We start from the raw sequence: 15,462 nt of genomic DNA on the forward strand, positions 1-15,462 counted from the left end.
TTCCTTTTAGCTTTTCCGGGAGTTTGGGATTTCAGTGTTAGCTGCCCTCTCTCCTTGCTCAGCGCTGTGTGATAATAAAATTCCTACTTTCTTCCACTACCGCCGGTGTCTGAGATTGGCTTGCTGAGCAATGAGTGAGTGAACTCACTTCTGGTTCGATATCAATTTGGCCACCCAGATGGGACAATGTCCCAAGTGGACGTCTCGCCTGTGGCACACTGGCCTCTGGCTAAAGGCCTCTCTTGGAAGCTGTCCTGCAGCTGCCTGAGCCCCTTGTCTCAGGGACAGCCCCAAGAAACTGGCTGCCAACCAGATGTCGTGGCACACGGCACTTTTGCTTTGGTGGTGGAAGAAACTAGGTTTAGGACTTAGGAAGACATCTCTTGTAAGTAGCTGGTAGTTTTTGTTTTTGTCTTTGTGTTAACCTTTTCCAAAAGGACCGGCCGGAAAGAATGGGTACCTTGGCAGCCCTCTGGGCTCCGTTTGTTTTGAAGCAGCGACGCCCTGGCCAAATTTTGTTAAGTCCCCCAGGTGTGCACAACCGAGGTCCCTTGTCCTTGCTCATTTGGGAAGATCTCCTTAGCGGATCTTCATTTTTTGGGCAACTGCCGAGTGTAGGACACGGACTAAGCTGGGACTGGAAGCACTTTGGTTTTTGGTTTTGGTCTTTGTTTTGGCCTCTGTTTGTGGCCGAGGGTTTTTGGGAAAGCACGCTTGTTTGGTATTTGCTGTTGTTTGTCTGTTCGTCTTTCCTTTTAAAAGTGTTAACATGGGAGGTGCTCCATCTATTCCACCTAAGAGCCCCTTGGGAAAAACTTTGGCTGATGGTCGACCTATAACTATAAGCCAATGTCTAAAGACGGAAGATTTTCTTTTGTAACACCATGTGGCCACAATATTCTTTAGACTGCGGAGAAAAAAAAAATGTCCAAATAATGGATCCTTAAGTTGAGAAACTTTTTAAAGAGCTGCAATTTTTCTTAAATCTCTGAAGTGATAGAGACCTTGAAATAAAATATATATAAATAGAATACACATGAATGAATCAGAACAAAACACAAGGAGACAAGGATGGGTTGGTTGGTTGGTTGGATAGTTGGTTGGTTTTGGTGATGATAAACAGCTGTTTAATTGGTACCTATGAAAAGACCAAATTAAAAGAAAACTATAATGACTAGTCTTAAGAAGTTAATCAAACTTGGGGTCTCAGCTTCTCCTAGTCTTACAGATGCTAATGCAAATATTAAGTTAACATAATGAAATCAGAAAGGGAAGAGTCATAGAACTCATCCCAATGGGATAAAAATCTTTAGCTAGTTCTTGAAAGAAAACTGGGATAAATGGAACAGATATAAATGAAGTTAAAACAAAGGTTTTAATAAAACACTGCCTAAGGTTGGATGGGCTAAAGGGACCTCCATATTGGCTCCCCAACGTTAACGGACATCACACAAACCTGTTCCATTTACCCCAGTTTGAAAAATTTAAAAGGTCAGGAGGCAAAAATCAGAGTGAAAAACCTGACCAACAATTGTTTGGGGCAACAGTTAGGCTACTAAGGTTAATAAGACTATAAAGATTAAAGTGTTTAAGCTAACGTTATATGAAGAAGTTATGTCAACTTTGCCTGGATATTTGCTTTGGAAATAAATGTTATGTCTAACTGAGAATGCTTCCCCTACACTATGTTGTAATACCAAAAACTTGTTAATGGAATTCTAATATAAGTTCTAACTAAAAGTATAAGGGTTAGTAAAACTAAGATAAAGTTTTGTAAAAACTGATATACTTAAATGGGCCAATTTCAGTTCACCCAAACTGATGTATGCCATTGGAAAAGCCAGCTGCAACAACGGGGAGCCAGTTTTAATCTTTTGAGGCTTCTAAATAAAATTAGAAATACTTTACTGCTTCTTTAATAAAAGATAATTAAATAATTAAACTTGCCAGCATCTGAACCCAAATCTGCTGCTCTTGTCTCCTCTGTCGCTAAGCTTCCCAGCGAGCTTCGCTTCGCTTCAACTCCCCCAAAATTCCTGATCTAAAATTGAAGGAGTGAAAATAAGTAAACTTTTGAGATAATTTGGAATTGTAATAGCTATTCTGGGAAACCTGTTTCAGAAGAGGATTCAAAATCTCTCATAATGGAATGCAATCTTTAATTAATATGCAAAAACTTCTAAGAGACAAAGTTATTTAACCTATCAAATGATCTTTGATGAATGAAAGCCTGTTTAAGTTTTCTGGTTTGATTTAAAATAAACATGTTCTCAAAATTATCAGCATTGGCTATGATGCAGACATACAGCCTGGGTTTACTGGTCAAATGAGCTCATGTCATCTCTGCTACAAAATTTATCAGCAAAACTCATAACTCAGTAGAATAGCTGATTTTGTTTAATGTCTCATGAGGTTTTTGTAGATGATCTAAATATAATTGCTAATAACAGGTAAACTAAATCAATGTAAAAAATAAAAGTTTTTGGAAAAACTTTTTAACAATAATTATATGTATATAATTATAATGTGTGTAGTTAAAACAACTAAAGATGATAGTTAACTGCTGTAATGTCACATGAAGTTTTTAAGAGTGATTGTTAAAACTGGATAAGAGTTTTAAGTTCAATAATTATGTTTTATAGTCTGCATACTTAAAAAACAGCTTCCAAAATCTTTTTGGAAACTTAAACTTTATAGTTTTACTAAGTTAAGTTAAATAGTAACAGTTTATTGGGTATCTAGGTCATTTCCACACAAGATACAATATTAAAGGTTAACTATTAAGCATATATTTGTCTGCCTTTGGTTTCTTATATCAAAGAAACTGAAAAGTGCTTAGCTTTATTGATAAACATGTTTTGTGTATGCTCGGAAATTTTCTATGAGAAAATACATATTTCTAAAAGGTCTGTATACAAGGAAAATAAAATATATGTTTTCAATAAAAAGCTATAAAGAATAAAAATATTTTTATTTCTTGAGTTGAAGATAAATTGATCCTAAAGTACTGGGACAAATTCTGAATGTAAAAAAAAAACTAAAGTTTTGTAAAAATAAAGCCCTAAAGAGTTTTATGTACAGTCAAGTTGGCTAAGATTAAAGTAAATCCAATTAAGTAAAGAAGTTTTGATGTCAAAAGTAAACTGGTATAAAATTATAACTTGGTCTCCTCTTTCTTTTTTTTTTATTGAGTTAATGATAGGTTACAATCTTGTGACATTTCAGTTGTACATTATTGTTTGCCAGTCGTGTTGTAGGTGCACCACTTCACCCTTTGTGCCCACCCCCCACCCCACCTTTCCCCTGGTAACCACTAATCTGTTCTCTTTGTCTACATTTTTAAATTCCTCATGTGAGTGGAGTCATACAGAGATTGTCCTTCTCTAACTGCCTTATTTCAGTTAACATAATTCCCTCAAGATACATCCATCTTGTTGCAAATGGGACGGTTTTGTTCTGTTTTACAGCTGAGTAGTATTCCATTGTATATATGTACCACATCGTCTTTATCCAATCGTCTGTTGATGGGCACTTAGGTTGCTTCCATGTCTTGGCTATTGTAAACAATGCTGCAATAAACATTGGGGTGCATAGAACTTTTGGAATTGCTGACTTCAAGCTCTTTGGGTAGATACCCAGTAGTGGGATAGCTGGATCGTATGGTAGTTCTATTTTTAATTTTTTGAGGAATCTCCATACTGTTTTCCATAGTGGCTGCACCAGTTTGCATTCCCACCAGCAGTGTATGAGGGTTCCTTTTTCTCCGCAACCTCTCCAACATTTGTTACTATTAGTTTTAGATATTTTTGTCATTCTAGTGGGTGTAAGGTGATATCTTAGTGTAGTTTTGATTTGCATTTCCCTGATGATCAGTGATGATGAACATCTTTTCATGTGCCTGTTGGCCATCTGTATATCTTCTTTGGACAAATGTCTTTTCATGTCTCCAGCCCATTTTTTGATCGGGTTGTTTGATTTTTTGTTGTTGAGTTCTGTGAGTTCTTTATATATTATGGATATTAAGCCTTTGTCAGATATATGACTTGCAAATATTTTTTCCCAGTTAGTGGGTTGTTTTTTTGTTTCAATTCTGTTTTCAGTTGCCTTGAAGAAGCTCTTTAGTCTGATGAAGTCCCATTTGTTTATTCTTTCTATTGTTTCCCTTCTCTGAGAAGACACGGTGTCCAAAAAGATCCTTTTAATACTGATGCCAAAGAGTGTACTGCCTACGTTTTCTTCCAGAAGCCTTATGGTTTCAGGTCTCACCTTTAGGTCTTTGCTCCATTTTGAGTTTCTTTTGGTGAATGGTGAGAAAGAATGGTCAATTTTCATTGTTTTACATATGGGTTTCCAGTTTTCCCAGCAACATTTGTTGAAAAGACTTTCTTTTCTCCATTGTATGCCCTCAGCTCCTTTGTGGAGGATAAGCTGTCCATAGATGTGTGATTTTATTTCTGGGCTTTCAATTCTGTTCCATTGATCTGTGCACCTGTTTTTGTGCCAGTACCATGCTGTTTTGATTACTGTAGCTTTGTAGTATGTTTTGAAGTCAGGGATTGTGATGCCTCCTGTTTTGTTCTTTTTCCTCAGGATTGCATCAGCAATTCAGGGTCTTTTGTTGCCCCATATGAATTTTAGGATTTTTTGTTCTAATGCTGTAAAGAATGTCATTGGGATTCTGATTGGGATAGCATTGAATCTGTAGATTGCTTTAAGCAGAACGGATCCTCTTTCTTAAATGGATAATTTTCCTAAACTTTTAATCTGCTCTTGATAAAAAGATTGTAAAAAGGTTTTTTGACTATTTTAACTCTGTTTGCCCTTGACTGTTTCTGTTGTCAGTTTGAATAGATACCTGAACATGGTTTCGCCATGAGCTTTGTTTCCTATCTGAACATATGTTTTAAAGCTTGTAATATTTTTGACAAGCTTTCCCCCACACACAAATATTCAAGTCCTGCATAAAAGCTTTCTTTTGACCTGGAAGAGGAGGGAGAGTTTCTCCGGGGATTTTCAGAGGGCTCCTGGGACTTCTCAGAGAGATTTGCTCTCTTCCTCTAAAAAAAAAATGCTAAAGTAATCAGGTTTGTTTGGTATGTTAAATTACATGAGAAGGGTTGTCAAATAAATAATGATAAACTTTCTTAAATGATATTATGTGAGTTGATGTTATTGATATAAACATTTAAAAAATTATCCAAAATTCTGATCTGTTCTGATTGTCAGCCATAATTCTGATTATTATCTCAAAATACTATATGTCACAAGGATGATCAAGTGTCTCTGTCAATTACCATTTTTGAATGTTTTATTATTTACAGACAGTTGCTGTTATACTTTGGTGTTCTTGCAAATATGTTTCATCTTCAGAGATATTCATGGAAAGCACTCTGGTGCTTACTCTAGAGTACAGGTTCTGATAAACATTCAGATTATAAAACTAAACTGGGTAAAAATTACAGAACTCTAACAGAGAAACTGATGACCTCACAAACTGCTGACAGAAGATTAAGATCAAGAACCAATTACACAAAACAGAATAAACTGATAGGGATAATTATAACTTTTATGGCTTTTTACTTAAGATATTACTGAGTTTTGAGGTTTTCTTTTTTTCATATTTAAGAAAACCTTTTTCTCTATTCTCTTAAGGAACTATCATTTATAGTAAATGTAAACAAAATTGAAACATTCATTTTTTTCTCCCTATCTGAGCCCTCCAAAACGTAAAAACTCCTAATGAGTAAGTATTCTTATTCTCATGGCAATATGGTTGTTTGAATAAGTCCAATAAGGATCTGTTCTTCTTATAACAGGACACAATTGGAAACACTGGTTATATTACCGAGGCTTTGACTGGAACATCATATTTGAAAAAGCATACGGGCTTGGATATAACAAGATGGCTTTTGAAGAACGGAGGTGGACATTCTGGAATAAAGCCACTTTGAAATATTGGCCTGGTACCTTACTTATGGGTTCAGTGACCTGGTAAGGTTGAGAAGAGAATGTTGCTCCCTGTGGCAGACGCAAGAAACCTGGATATTTTCGGGAACCTCACAAAGAGAGGGATTCATCCAAATCTGTAGGTACTGTAGGCAGAATCTGATGACAGGTCCTTTGCTTGGCTTTCCTTGAGAGGCCTTTAAAGTTCAACCTGAGATTTCTTATAAGGTTCCAGCAAAGCAGATTTAAAAGAGCCTATATAATCAATTACTATTCTTGCTGTACTTCTGTAAATAATTATGCCAAATGTATTAAAACTAGACTTATTTTGCAAACCAGTTAGTCTTAATTTAACTAGGCCTAGTGAAATTGAGGGCGATTTTAGAGAAAAAGATTATGTTTCAATAGAAACTATAATACACATTTGTGGATACTAGATTTTGGTTCTGTCAATTGTCTTTAAGATTTTTATTACATCTGTTAACTAGACTGGATCCTGAATTCTTTTAGTCTCCTGAAATATCTGGCTACAAACCTCCAAATTAACATTTTCATGGTTTTTCTCCCCATCATTTTCATTTTGAGGCACTGAAAACTAAATCTGCCCTTTTTCTTGAAGCCTTGCAAACTGAAGCTGGAAGACCTAATATAAAATTAAGAGAGATTCGTGTCTACTGTTGTGTAAGCCACTCAAGAAGTTACCTGAGTGCCCAATGACACCATCAGAAACCTTTCAAACTGCAAAAGATGCTTTGACCCTGACTTCTAGGAATCTTGATTGGCTGCCCCCTGGGCTCAGAAACTGGTTTATAATTTGCTCCAACCATTAACCTTGTTTTTCTCTTTTTGTTTCTCTAGAAAAACTTTTTATTAAATACCTGGTTACTTACTTACCTGATACAGGCCTAACTTCAGGAGCCCACCTGCCTCACCACCTTATTAAAAAATTGGTTCAATGAGATGAAACAATCTACGCCTCATTTCAGCAGGACGTAGCTAGATCAGTCGCCGCACCAAGTCCCTCAAGATTGAGGGATGAACATAAGAAAGGGGGGAGTTGATACTGACCCTGATATCAGTTTCCCCACATTAAACCCAGCATATATGGGCTTAAAACCAAAACACTCATTCCCTGCTTAATCTCTGTCTTCCTGGCTCCAGAATCCACTATCCCCCATGGAGACAGACACCATCAAGGACAAGCACCTGGGTTCATTATCTCCTCCCCGCAAAGAGATACAGGCTGGTGGGAGAGCTGCTGACCAGCAAGGTCACAGGCTCCCTCCTCTCTGCACGTAGTCTCAAAACCAAAGACAGGCTGGTGGGAAAGCTCTGACCAGCAAGGCCATATTCTCCCCCTCCCCTACCTAAAACCCCAAATAAAAACCCTTCCTTTTAGCATTTCAGGGAGTTTAGGATTTCAGCGCTAGCTGCCCTCTCTCCTTGCTCAGCGCTGTGCAATAATAAAGTTCCTACTTTCTTCCACTACCCCTGATGTCAGAGATTGGCTTGCTGTGCAACGGGTCAGCAAACTCACTTCAGGTTCGATATCAAGATGGCTGCATATCCTTTTCAGTTGTCCTGCTGGACGTTGTCTCATAGGCCCACCCAAGGATTATCTAATTCTGTAGGCACACGTACCTTCATTTAATGTACTATTTATTCTAAATAAGATAATTTTTTTAATTCTAAAGGAACACATTTAGCCAAGCAAATGATTCTTGTCTGACAGCAAGTGCAAATGGATTTTGTCCAATAGACATCAAGTTATTTCTATGCAGTAGAAAAGAACCGCAAATGTTCAATTTTATTGGCTGTACAACATTGACCGGTTTGCTTCTAAGATAGCACTCTGATCCCTGCCTCCTTTATTTCGATAACTAAAAATCCTTGTGTCTCTCTTACACTCCTCTGAACACGCTTTACTGTTCTACTGGTTCCCTAGTTAATGAGTTACATAAATCTTAACCTCACTTTGAAAAGCACAGGGCATGAGGTAGAAAATTAAAGGAGAAAGATGCAAAATAATAATACCCAGGAGATAATATGTGGAGGACTAAATTGAGGTATCTCTTCTCCCATCATCAAATCTCTGGGTACCCACTACCCTTCCCCACCTCATGGGCAGCAGTGATGGTCTCTCTGTTGGCGGACCCCATGCTATGCTCACTAGTGCCCACTACCCACTTTAAAGAGCCAACGAGAGCACCTGTACCCTTAGGGGCACAGCCTAAGCAGCAGCATCTGCTCCTGGAGTATTGGCTCCCCATGGTCACCAGATGACCTCAGGTCTTCAGGCTGGGAACTTTTCATAACATTCTTCCTTCTCTTTACAAACCCTCGGCCAAACTCAGAGCACAGATAACTGACTGGATTCTGTTGAGGTGCCAGTGACAGAACTTGGGCCACCTGAGGACTTGTGGATGTGTGCACTCGGCTGCACTGGGTTCCAATATTTGGTGCCCACAGAACCAGCCACATGCCACTGCTCTCTTATGGGATCTCTTGCACATGGGGCAGTGCCCTCCTGATCCCATCAGTCTCGGATCCGCTCTGAGCACTTCCACCCAAGACCTTTCTCTGCTCCAGCCTGATGATTTTCATGTGATGCTGGTGGGGGAAGAGAAGTAAAAGGGTGCCTCCTCCTGGGGGCTAGATGTTGTCCTTCTCATACCTTCCCTCTGACATGTTTTATTTTTAATTAGCACTAATTGATTCCCTCCTATATGCCAGGCAGTGGTCTGGATGCAAGTAATGCAGCAATGAACGGTTCCTTCCCTCTCTTAATAAGCACTCAGATCTATTGGCTGTTTCCTTAAAACTGAGATGCTTCCCCTAGTAAGCTCGATTGATTGAAAAAATAGCAATCTCCACCCCTCCCTATATCCATCCTCTACACAAAGGGACTTTCTAGTTCCTCCCATCCAAAGGTGGATTTTATTTCCCCACTCCTTGAATCTCGGATGCCTTCTGACCTACTTGGGCCAATAGGATGCAGCAGAAATGGTGCTTCAGTTCCAAAACTAAGACTCCAGAGTCTTTGCTCACTTCCAATTACTGTCTTGAAACCCTGCCCTGACACTACGGGAACAAGCCCAGGCTAGCCTAGTATGGCCCAGTCATCCCCATTGTCCCAGCTCATAGCCAGCCCAATGTCAGCCATGGGAGGGACACGATCCTAGACCCAGTGGCTCCCACTCAACACCCCCAGCTGACCACAAATGCATGAATGAGCCCAGCTAAGATGAACCGAGGCTGGCCAGATCAAAAAACCACCCAGCTGACTTAGAGACTCATGAGCTACAATCGATACTTATTGTTTCAAGCCCCTGATCCTTGAGGTGGTTTCTTACAGAGCAATAGCTAACCAGTCCACTTGAGATCTTATCTACTTTTCCTAACGACCCTGGGATCTTCAAAGAAATTAAATAATTGACCAGTTTTGCCTCTAATTTAGCACTCTTATTCCTGCATCCTTTATTGGTTTGGGTGATGAAGAACAATCGTTGTAAATTCTTTATCATCACAAAGTGGGGCTGATAAGAAAACCTTGGAGAACAGAAAGATGGCTGTCACCCTAAGTTTACAAAGCTTTTAAGAGACAGAAAAGATTTGAACTCAAATCTCTATGAAAAGAAAATGCTCTTTTCCTAGTAACATAGGATTTTCCAAGACCTCGCCTACCTGCTTCATTCTGCCATTTTAAGGTTGCTAAAAATCAGGCAACACAAAATGCGTAAGGTTTCACAAGAGTATATACTGTGTGATTTCATTTACGTGAAATTCTAGAAAGGCAGAACTAATCAATCATGGAAGAAAGTGGATCATTAGCTGCCAGGGTCCAAGCAAGGGGTCTGGACCACAAATGGGCATAAGCGAAGCTTTGGGGTGATGGGAATGTCCTATTTCTTGATTGTAGTGGTAGTGGACCAGATATTCATGTTTGACAAAAGTCATCTCTACTCGAAATGGCTGAATTTCTTGTGTAGGAATTATACCCAAATAAAGTTGCTTTTTATGGTTAACACAACTCAGGATGTGGAGAAAAGGGAACCCGTCTGCATTGTTGGTGGGAATGTAATTGCTGTGGCCACTATGGAAAACAGTATGGAGGCTTCTCAAAAAATTACAGATAGAACTACCATGTGATCCAGCAAGCTCAATTCTGGGTTTATGCTCATAGGAAATGGAAACAGGAGATTCAAGATATAGCTGCACCCCCAAAGTCCCTGCAGCCTTGTTCAGAACAGCCAAGATATTGAGACCACCTGTGTCCATCAACAGATGACTGGGTGAAGGAGATGTGGGGCATATACATACAATGGAATGCTATTCAGCCGTGAAAAAGAAGGAAATCTTGCCTGTTGCAAAACACGATGGAGCTTGAGGGCATTATGGTAAGTGAGATGAGCCAGAGAGACAAAAACAATAGTGCATGGTATCCCTTATACATGGAATCGAAAATAAATTAATAAATAAGGCAAAGTGGGTGAAACAGAGAGTAGAAAAGTGGTGGCCAGGGGCTGGGGGGAGGGGAAATGGGGAGAGGTTGGTCAAAGGGCACAAACTTTCAGCAATGAGATGAACAAGGTCTGAGGATCGAACGTATCACATGGTGACTACAGTTGATAACACTGTATTGAATAATTGAAATTTACGAAGAGAGTAGAACTTAAATGTCCTCACCAAAATGAAAACAAAGATAACTAGGTGAGGTGATGGCTGTGTTAACTACCAAGATGGGGGGAGTCTTTTCACAATGTATCTATCAATGTGTGTATCAACGTATATGTCAAATCACCAGAAAGTAAGCCTTAAACATCTTACGATTTTCTATGTCAATAATGCCTCAACGAAGCTGAAATTTTTAAAAAAAAACCTTAGGACCTTTATATAGTCTTTTGACAGTTGAGAGGAACACAATTCAGGCTGAGGGCAGTGCTCCCATCTCACAGGGCTTGTTCCTCTCCCACAGAGGTCTCGTTAGGCGTCTCTGGAGAAGGGCCCCTCTCCCCTGATCCCATTTCTGCAGCTGGGTGGTCTACAGGGAGCCCCTCTGACACTCTGCTAGCTGGCCTTGTCCATCTTGGTCTCACAGACCCAGTGGAATGGCCTCTGGCAGGCATTGTCATTCCACGTGCCATCCGGGTTGAAGTGGACACAGTCCTCACCTGGGCCCAGCCCATGTCCGTCCCAGTCATCTGGCTGGCCTGGACTCCAGTTCCTGAGGGGAGAGGACAACAGCAACTAGAAAGGTCAGGTGGCACAGAATCTAAGTCTGAGAAGGGGGTGTGGGTCAGATCTGAGGAGCAGAGCTGAAGGAGGAGGTAGTACACAGAAAGCCAGGATGTACTCACTGGAAGTTGGTCTTGTAGTCTGTCCCATCCACCCATTTCCAGACTCCTGTAGGATCACTGAGCCCCATCCAGGTGTCTGAGGAGCCTATATGTTCCTGGACAAAATCCTGGGACAATGAAGGGCAATGGTGACTTCTCCCCATCTCCTTGGACTAGCAGTTCTAACCTTTAGCTGTTCGTTAAAGCAGTTGAGATTTGGGACGTTTATGACAGTGCCCAGGCCCATTGGGTCTCTGAGAGTGGGGCTCAGAGGGCAGTGGTTTTAAAGCTCCCCAGGTGACTGCAATGTGCAGCCAAGTGTGGTAACCATTTTCTTACAGGGGACACGTCCTGGGGGCTGAGCACCAGGGGCCCTCACCTGCTCCTCTCTGGAGTTGATGACCACGAGGTGGGCGTTCTGCAGCTGGCACTGCTTCTCAGCCTCGGGCCAGGGCTTCTTCGAGCGAGAGAACCAGTAGCAGCTGCCTTCATGCTCCAGCCAGTTAAGGGGGCAGCAGGCCCTGGCAGAGCCTAGGGGGCCGGGAGAGGTGGGGGGGGGGCTGAGATGCTGCCCAGTGGGACTCTGGCAGCAAAGGAGTCAGGCACACCCCCAACACCCCTCACCATTGCTCTTGAGGGCAGCCGCCTGGCAAGTCAGGGCTGTCAGGTCTTTGGCCAGCTGCTGGACTAGGAGGCGTATTTCAGCATAATCTGGGACACACACAGGGGGGCAGTGGGGACAGTGCCCTGGGTGTGGACTCTGCTCCCTGAGTCCAGGAGGCCAGATTTCACTGCACGGGCCCCGCCTCGGAACCTCCCTGCCCTCCCCACGCGGCATGCCCAGGTGATGGGAGCAGGGGCCTGACCTGCTTTGAGTGTCTGCTGCTCCTCCTCCAGCTTCTTCTCCAGGGAAAACACCTTGTCGTTCATGCTACGGGCTGGACGGGAGGGCGCTCAGCACCTCGAGGGGCTCCCCCACCTTGTCCTGGGGCCAGCCCTGCCCTCCCACACACTCCTGCAGAGTCTCACCTGCTTGCAGTTCCTGCCTGAGATTCCCCACCCCTGCTTTCAGAGGTGTTATCGTCTTTTGCAAACTGTCGCCTGGAGGACATGGGGACTCAGTGCTGCAGAGTCAGCTCGCACCCCCTCCTCCACCGCACCCCACCCCAGTCCAGAGCCCCTTCCACGCCAGCCTCACCCTGGGATATCAGGGACTTGACCTGAAGCTCAGTTTGTGATGTGGAGTTGTTCAGGGTCACCAGGTCCCTCTGAAACGTGGAATCTGACGAGGTGGATGGGACAATCAGGGCGAAGATTATCAGGCCTGCTCTGTGCCACACTGAGCAGGCACTTGACACACTTTGTCTCCTTGGTTCCTCGCGACAAGCCCCACAAAGGGACAGACACTGTTGTTCTCCAGTATTGCCGATGGGCAAACCAAGGACTAGAGAGGTTCCGTAATCTGACCACATCACCCAGCTAATAAGTGACAGAGCCAGCAGCCAGCCTTATCCATCTCTAACTCCGTCCCTGCCCCCACCAATGCAGCCCTTATTTCTCTCTTCCCTGCCCACCCTGTGACCCTCACTTTGGAATCCGATCACACAGACGCCGACCAGCAGCATGAGGCTGAGGCCCAGGGAGAGCAGCAGGAGGCGGGAGCTGGAACAGACTGGCTGCAGGAAGGGCTGGAGGGGAGGCAGCCCTGCAAGAGGAGAGAGGGCGTCAGGACAAGGAGGGTCCCAGAGAGACCCAGAGAGACAGGGGAGGAGGAGAGGGCCTCAGGGCCTGTCAGGGATCAAGGCTGGAGCCTTAATGCTCAGCCTGAAAGGGGGCTGCACAAGGAGGATTGTGGGATGGGGTATGCCCAGGCATCTGACCCAGCATGGACCAGCACAAGTACCCAGCCACACAGGCCCCTCATACCACTGGGGACAAATGTACACAAGGACACAGGGTCTCAAGATGATGGTGATGTGTAAAGTCCTAGCATCAGAGCTGGCAGAGGTGGCAGGAGGACCCAGGGAGTTTGGGGCTGCCAGGCCCACAGCACCTCACGCTCATCTCTACTACCCAAGTAGCAAATGGCCTTCCCTTCCAAACCCAATCACTCATTCCCACACCAGGGCCAACCCAGAGCACAGAAGCCAGGCCCGCTGTGGTCTTCCCTGTGCTTGTCTTGCTGAGGACCCTGAATCCTCTTCATACTGTGGCTTCCGGTGGCTGGGGCCCCACCACCTCAGATTTGGGGACCCAACAGTGCACATGGTAGAGGCACAGACATCACATCACAGCAGAAATCCTTCTAAACGTATTAAGGAGGTATTTTAGGAGAGACCATTTCTCCTTTCCTCTTACCAATTCTAAGCCCCGGGCTTTGGTTCTCACTCTCCGAGTGCTGAAAGTTTTCATAATTCACTGGCATGCTGGCGCCAACACGACCACTGAGGCTGTCAGAGCTGAAATGGAGGCAGGGCCAGTGGCCAGGCTGGGGCAGGAGCTGGGGCAAAGGGGCAGGCTGGGACTACGTTGGAGCTGAGGTCAGGGCCAGAGCTGAGGTAAGAGATGAGCTTGGGCTTGAGAAGGAGTCCAGGGTCAGGGCCTGCAATGGGAAGGGGCCTGGCCTTGCAGCTGAGGTTGAAGGTGGGGTCAGGAGCAGGCCTTGGGCTGGGGTTGGGTTGAATTTGGGATTAAGGCGGAGGGAAGGTTGGAGCTAAATATATCGCTAGGACAGGGCCTAACAGCGGGGCTGCAGGGCAGGTTGTGTGTCTTCCTAGGATTGGGGTCAGTACTCCTGTGGGAGCCACGGATGGAGCTGGGCCTAAGCTTGGTGCTGAAGTTGGGAATACAATGTGACTGAAAGTAAACCTTGTGTTGAGGCTGGAGTTAAAATTGAAATTTACTCTGGGGTTGAAGCTGTGGTTGGGTTTAAAGAAGGGGCTAGGATTTGCATGGGGGTGGGGCTGCGTCTGGGGCTATTGCTGAGGACAGGGCTGGAACTGGGCTAGACATGGGGCTGAGTTTGAGTCTCAGTTTGTGACTGAGGTTTGGCTGCCATACTTGATTCTGAATCCAGGGGAGGGAAGAGAATAAGATCCTCGCTTGGTCATTATCCGCATGCTGCCCCTTTCTATTTTTCCCATTCAGTCCCACCTAGGACCCACAGTCCCCCTCCTGGCTTTCTCTAACATCCTCCCTGTCCCCTTGGTCTCAACTGTGTCCCCAGCCCCGTTACCTGTGGAAAGCCTGCAGGCTGGGATCCTTGGGTTCTTGGTTCAATGATGACCAGAGCTGGAAAAAACTAAATCCTGGAGAGTTGGGGGTAGAGGTGGCCAAAGGATGAGTCACATATGTGAGCAGAGTCCTGCTGGTCTTCGTGTCTGAAAGCCCAGGGGTCTATGAGCTGGGATCTTCTGTTTCCTCGACTTGGGGAAGTCAATAATAAGGAGAAGGAATTAAAATCGGAACACGGGCAGCGATTGTGTGTGTGGAGGAGTTGGACGTGCGGCCAGCTTGGCTCTCCTCCTCCAGAGTGTGTCTACTCCTTTCTGCTTCTTTTAAGTTCCCCTGACTTCCTCAATTTTACCATTTGGGAGAGGGGAGTCAGACCAGAAGGGACCAGAAGGAAACCCAATGTGTTGTTTCTCCTTTGGCCCTCACTCCCTTTCACTTCCTGCCTCAGGATTTCCCAGAATTTTTGGTGTCAAATCATTGCACACTGAAATCCAGAGCAGCCCATTTCTCTGGTCTTGCTCCATCTTGACCCAAGTTCCTGGCATCTGAGCTTCCTCTGGGTCTCAGCCATTAAGCTTCCCAGCTTGGCCGAGCTCCCTCACCCAACCCAGGAGGGAAGAGGATGATGGAGAGTAGGATTCCCGGTCTGAACGGAAGAGGAGGAGCCATGCAAAGGAGGAAAATTTGTGGAGCATCGAATCTGTGACGGAGACTGCACAGATACTGACCACACTCTAACCATTCACTCCCATGAGAAACTCAGGAGGCATTTTGGGTGATGGACTCAGGCTCAGGGCCATTGTGTGACTTGCCCAAGATCACACACCTGGTAAGAGAAAGAGCCCGAATTCCAGCCCAGTGCTGCCCACCACCCTAGCCTGGCCTGACTCTCTCCCCGTGCACTGTCTTCACGAAAGGGATTCGATTCAATCCAGTAAACCCTGGA

The 15,462-nt window shown here is 44.1% G+C and overlaps 1 protein-coding gene and 1 long non-coding RNA gene across 2 annotated transcripts; one reads left to right on the forward strand and one right to left on the reverse strand.

The window, feature by feature from the left end:
* Nucleotides 1–176: 176 nt before the first annotated feature.
* Nucleotides 177–6,912, forward strand: LOC138916314 (uncharacterized). Its single transcript, XR_011423474.1, has 2 exons — nt 177–385; nt 5,817–6,912. It is a non-coding gene; the product is annotated as an uncharacterized lncRNA (long non-coding RNA).
* A 2,486-nt stretch (nt 6,913–9,398) lies between these two features.
* Nucleotides 9,399–14,832, reverse strand: LOC100072936 (C-type lectin domain family 10 member A-like). The gene is made up of 10 exons (XM_005597732.4): nt 14,518–14,832; nt 13,641–13,741; nt 12,871–12,987; nt 12,481–12,564; nt 12,312–12,383; nt 12,149–12,220; nt 11,907–11,993; nt 11,662–11,813; nt 11,304–11,410; nt 9,399–11,170 (listed from the first exon to the last, which is right to left on the reverse strand). The coding sequence occupies exons 2-10, from the start codon at nt 13,705–13,707 to the stop codon at nt 11,014–11,016; spliced, it is 915 nt and encodes a 304-aa protein (XP_005597789.2). The 5' UTR covers nt 13,708–13,741; nt 14,518–14,832; the 3' UTR covers nt 9,399–11,013.
* Between the last annotated feature and the right edge of the window lie 630 nt (nt 14,833–15,462).

The sequence above is a fragment of the Equus caballus genome, chromosome 11 (genome assembly GCF_041296265.1).
Source record: "Equus caballus isolate H_3958 breed thoroughbred chromosome 11, TB-T2T, whole genome shotgun sequence".
Classification (NCBI taxonomy): Eukaryota; Metazoa; Chordata; class Mammalia; order Perissodactyla; family Equidae; genus Equus; species Equus caballus.

Excerpts from the sequence above, each read along its gene's own strand:
- LOC100072936 (XM_005597732.4), bottom strand. The coding sequence starts at position 13,707 with ATGCCAGTGAATTATGAAAACTTTCAGCACTCGGAGAGTGAGAACCAA. Across the intron at positions 12,384-12,480 it reads CAAGTCCCTGATATCCCAGG|GCGACAGTTTGCAAAAGACG; the intron begins GTGAGGCTGGCG and ends CATGTCCTCCAG. Across the intron at positions 12,221-12,311 it reads CAGGCAGGAACTGCAAGCAG|CCCGTAGCATGAACGACAAG; the intron begins GTGAGACTCTGC and ends CCTCCCGTCCAG.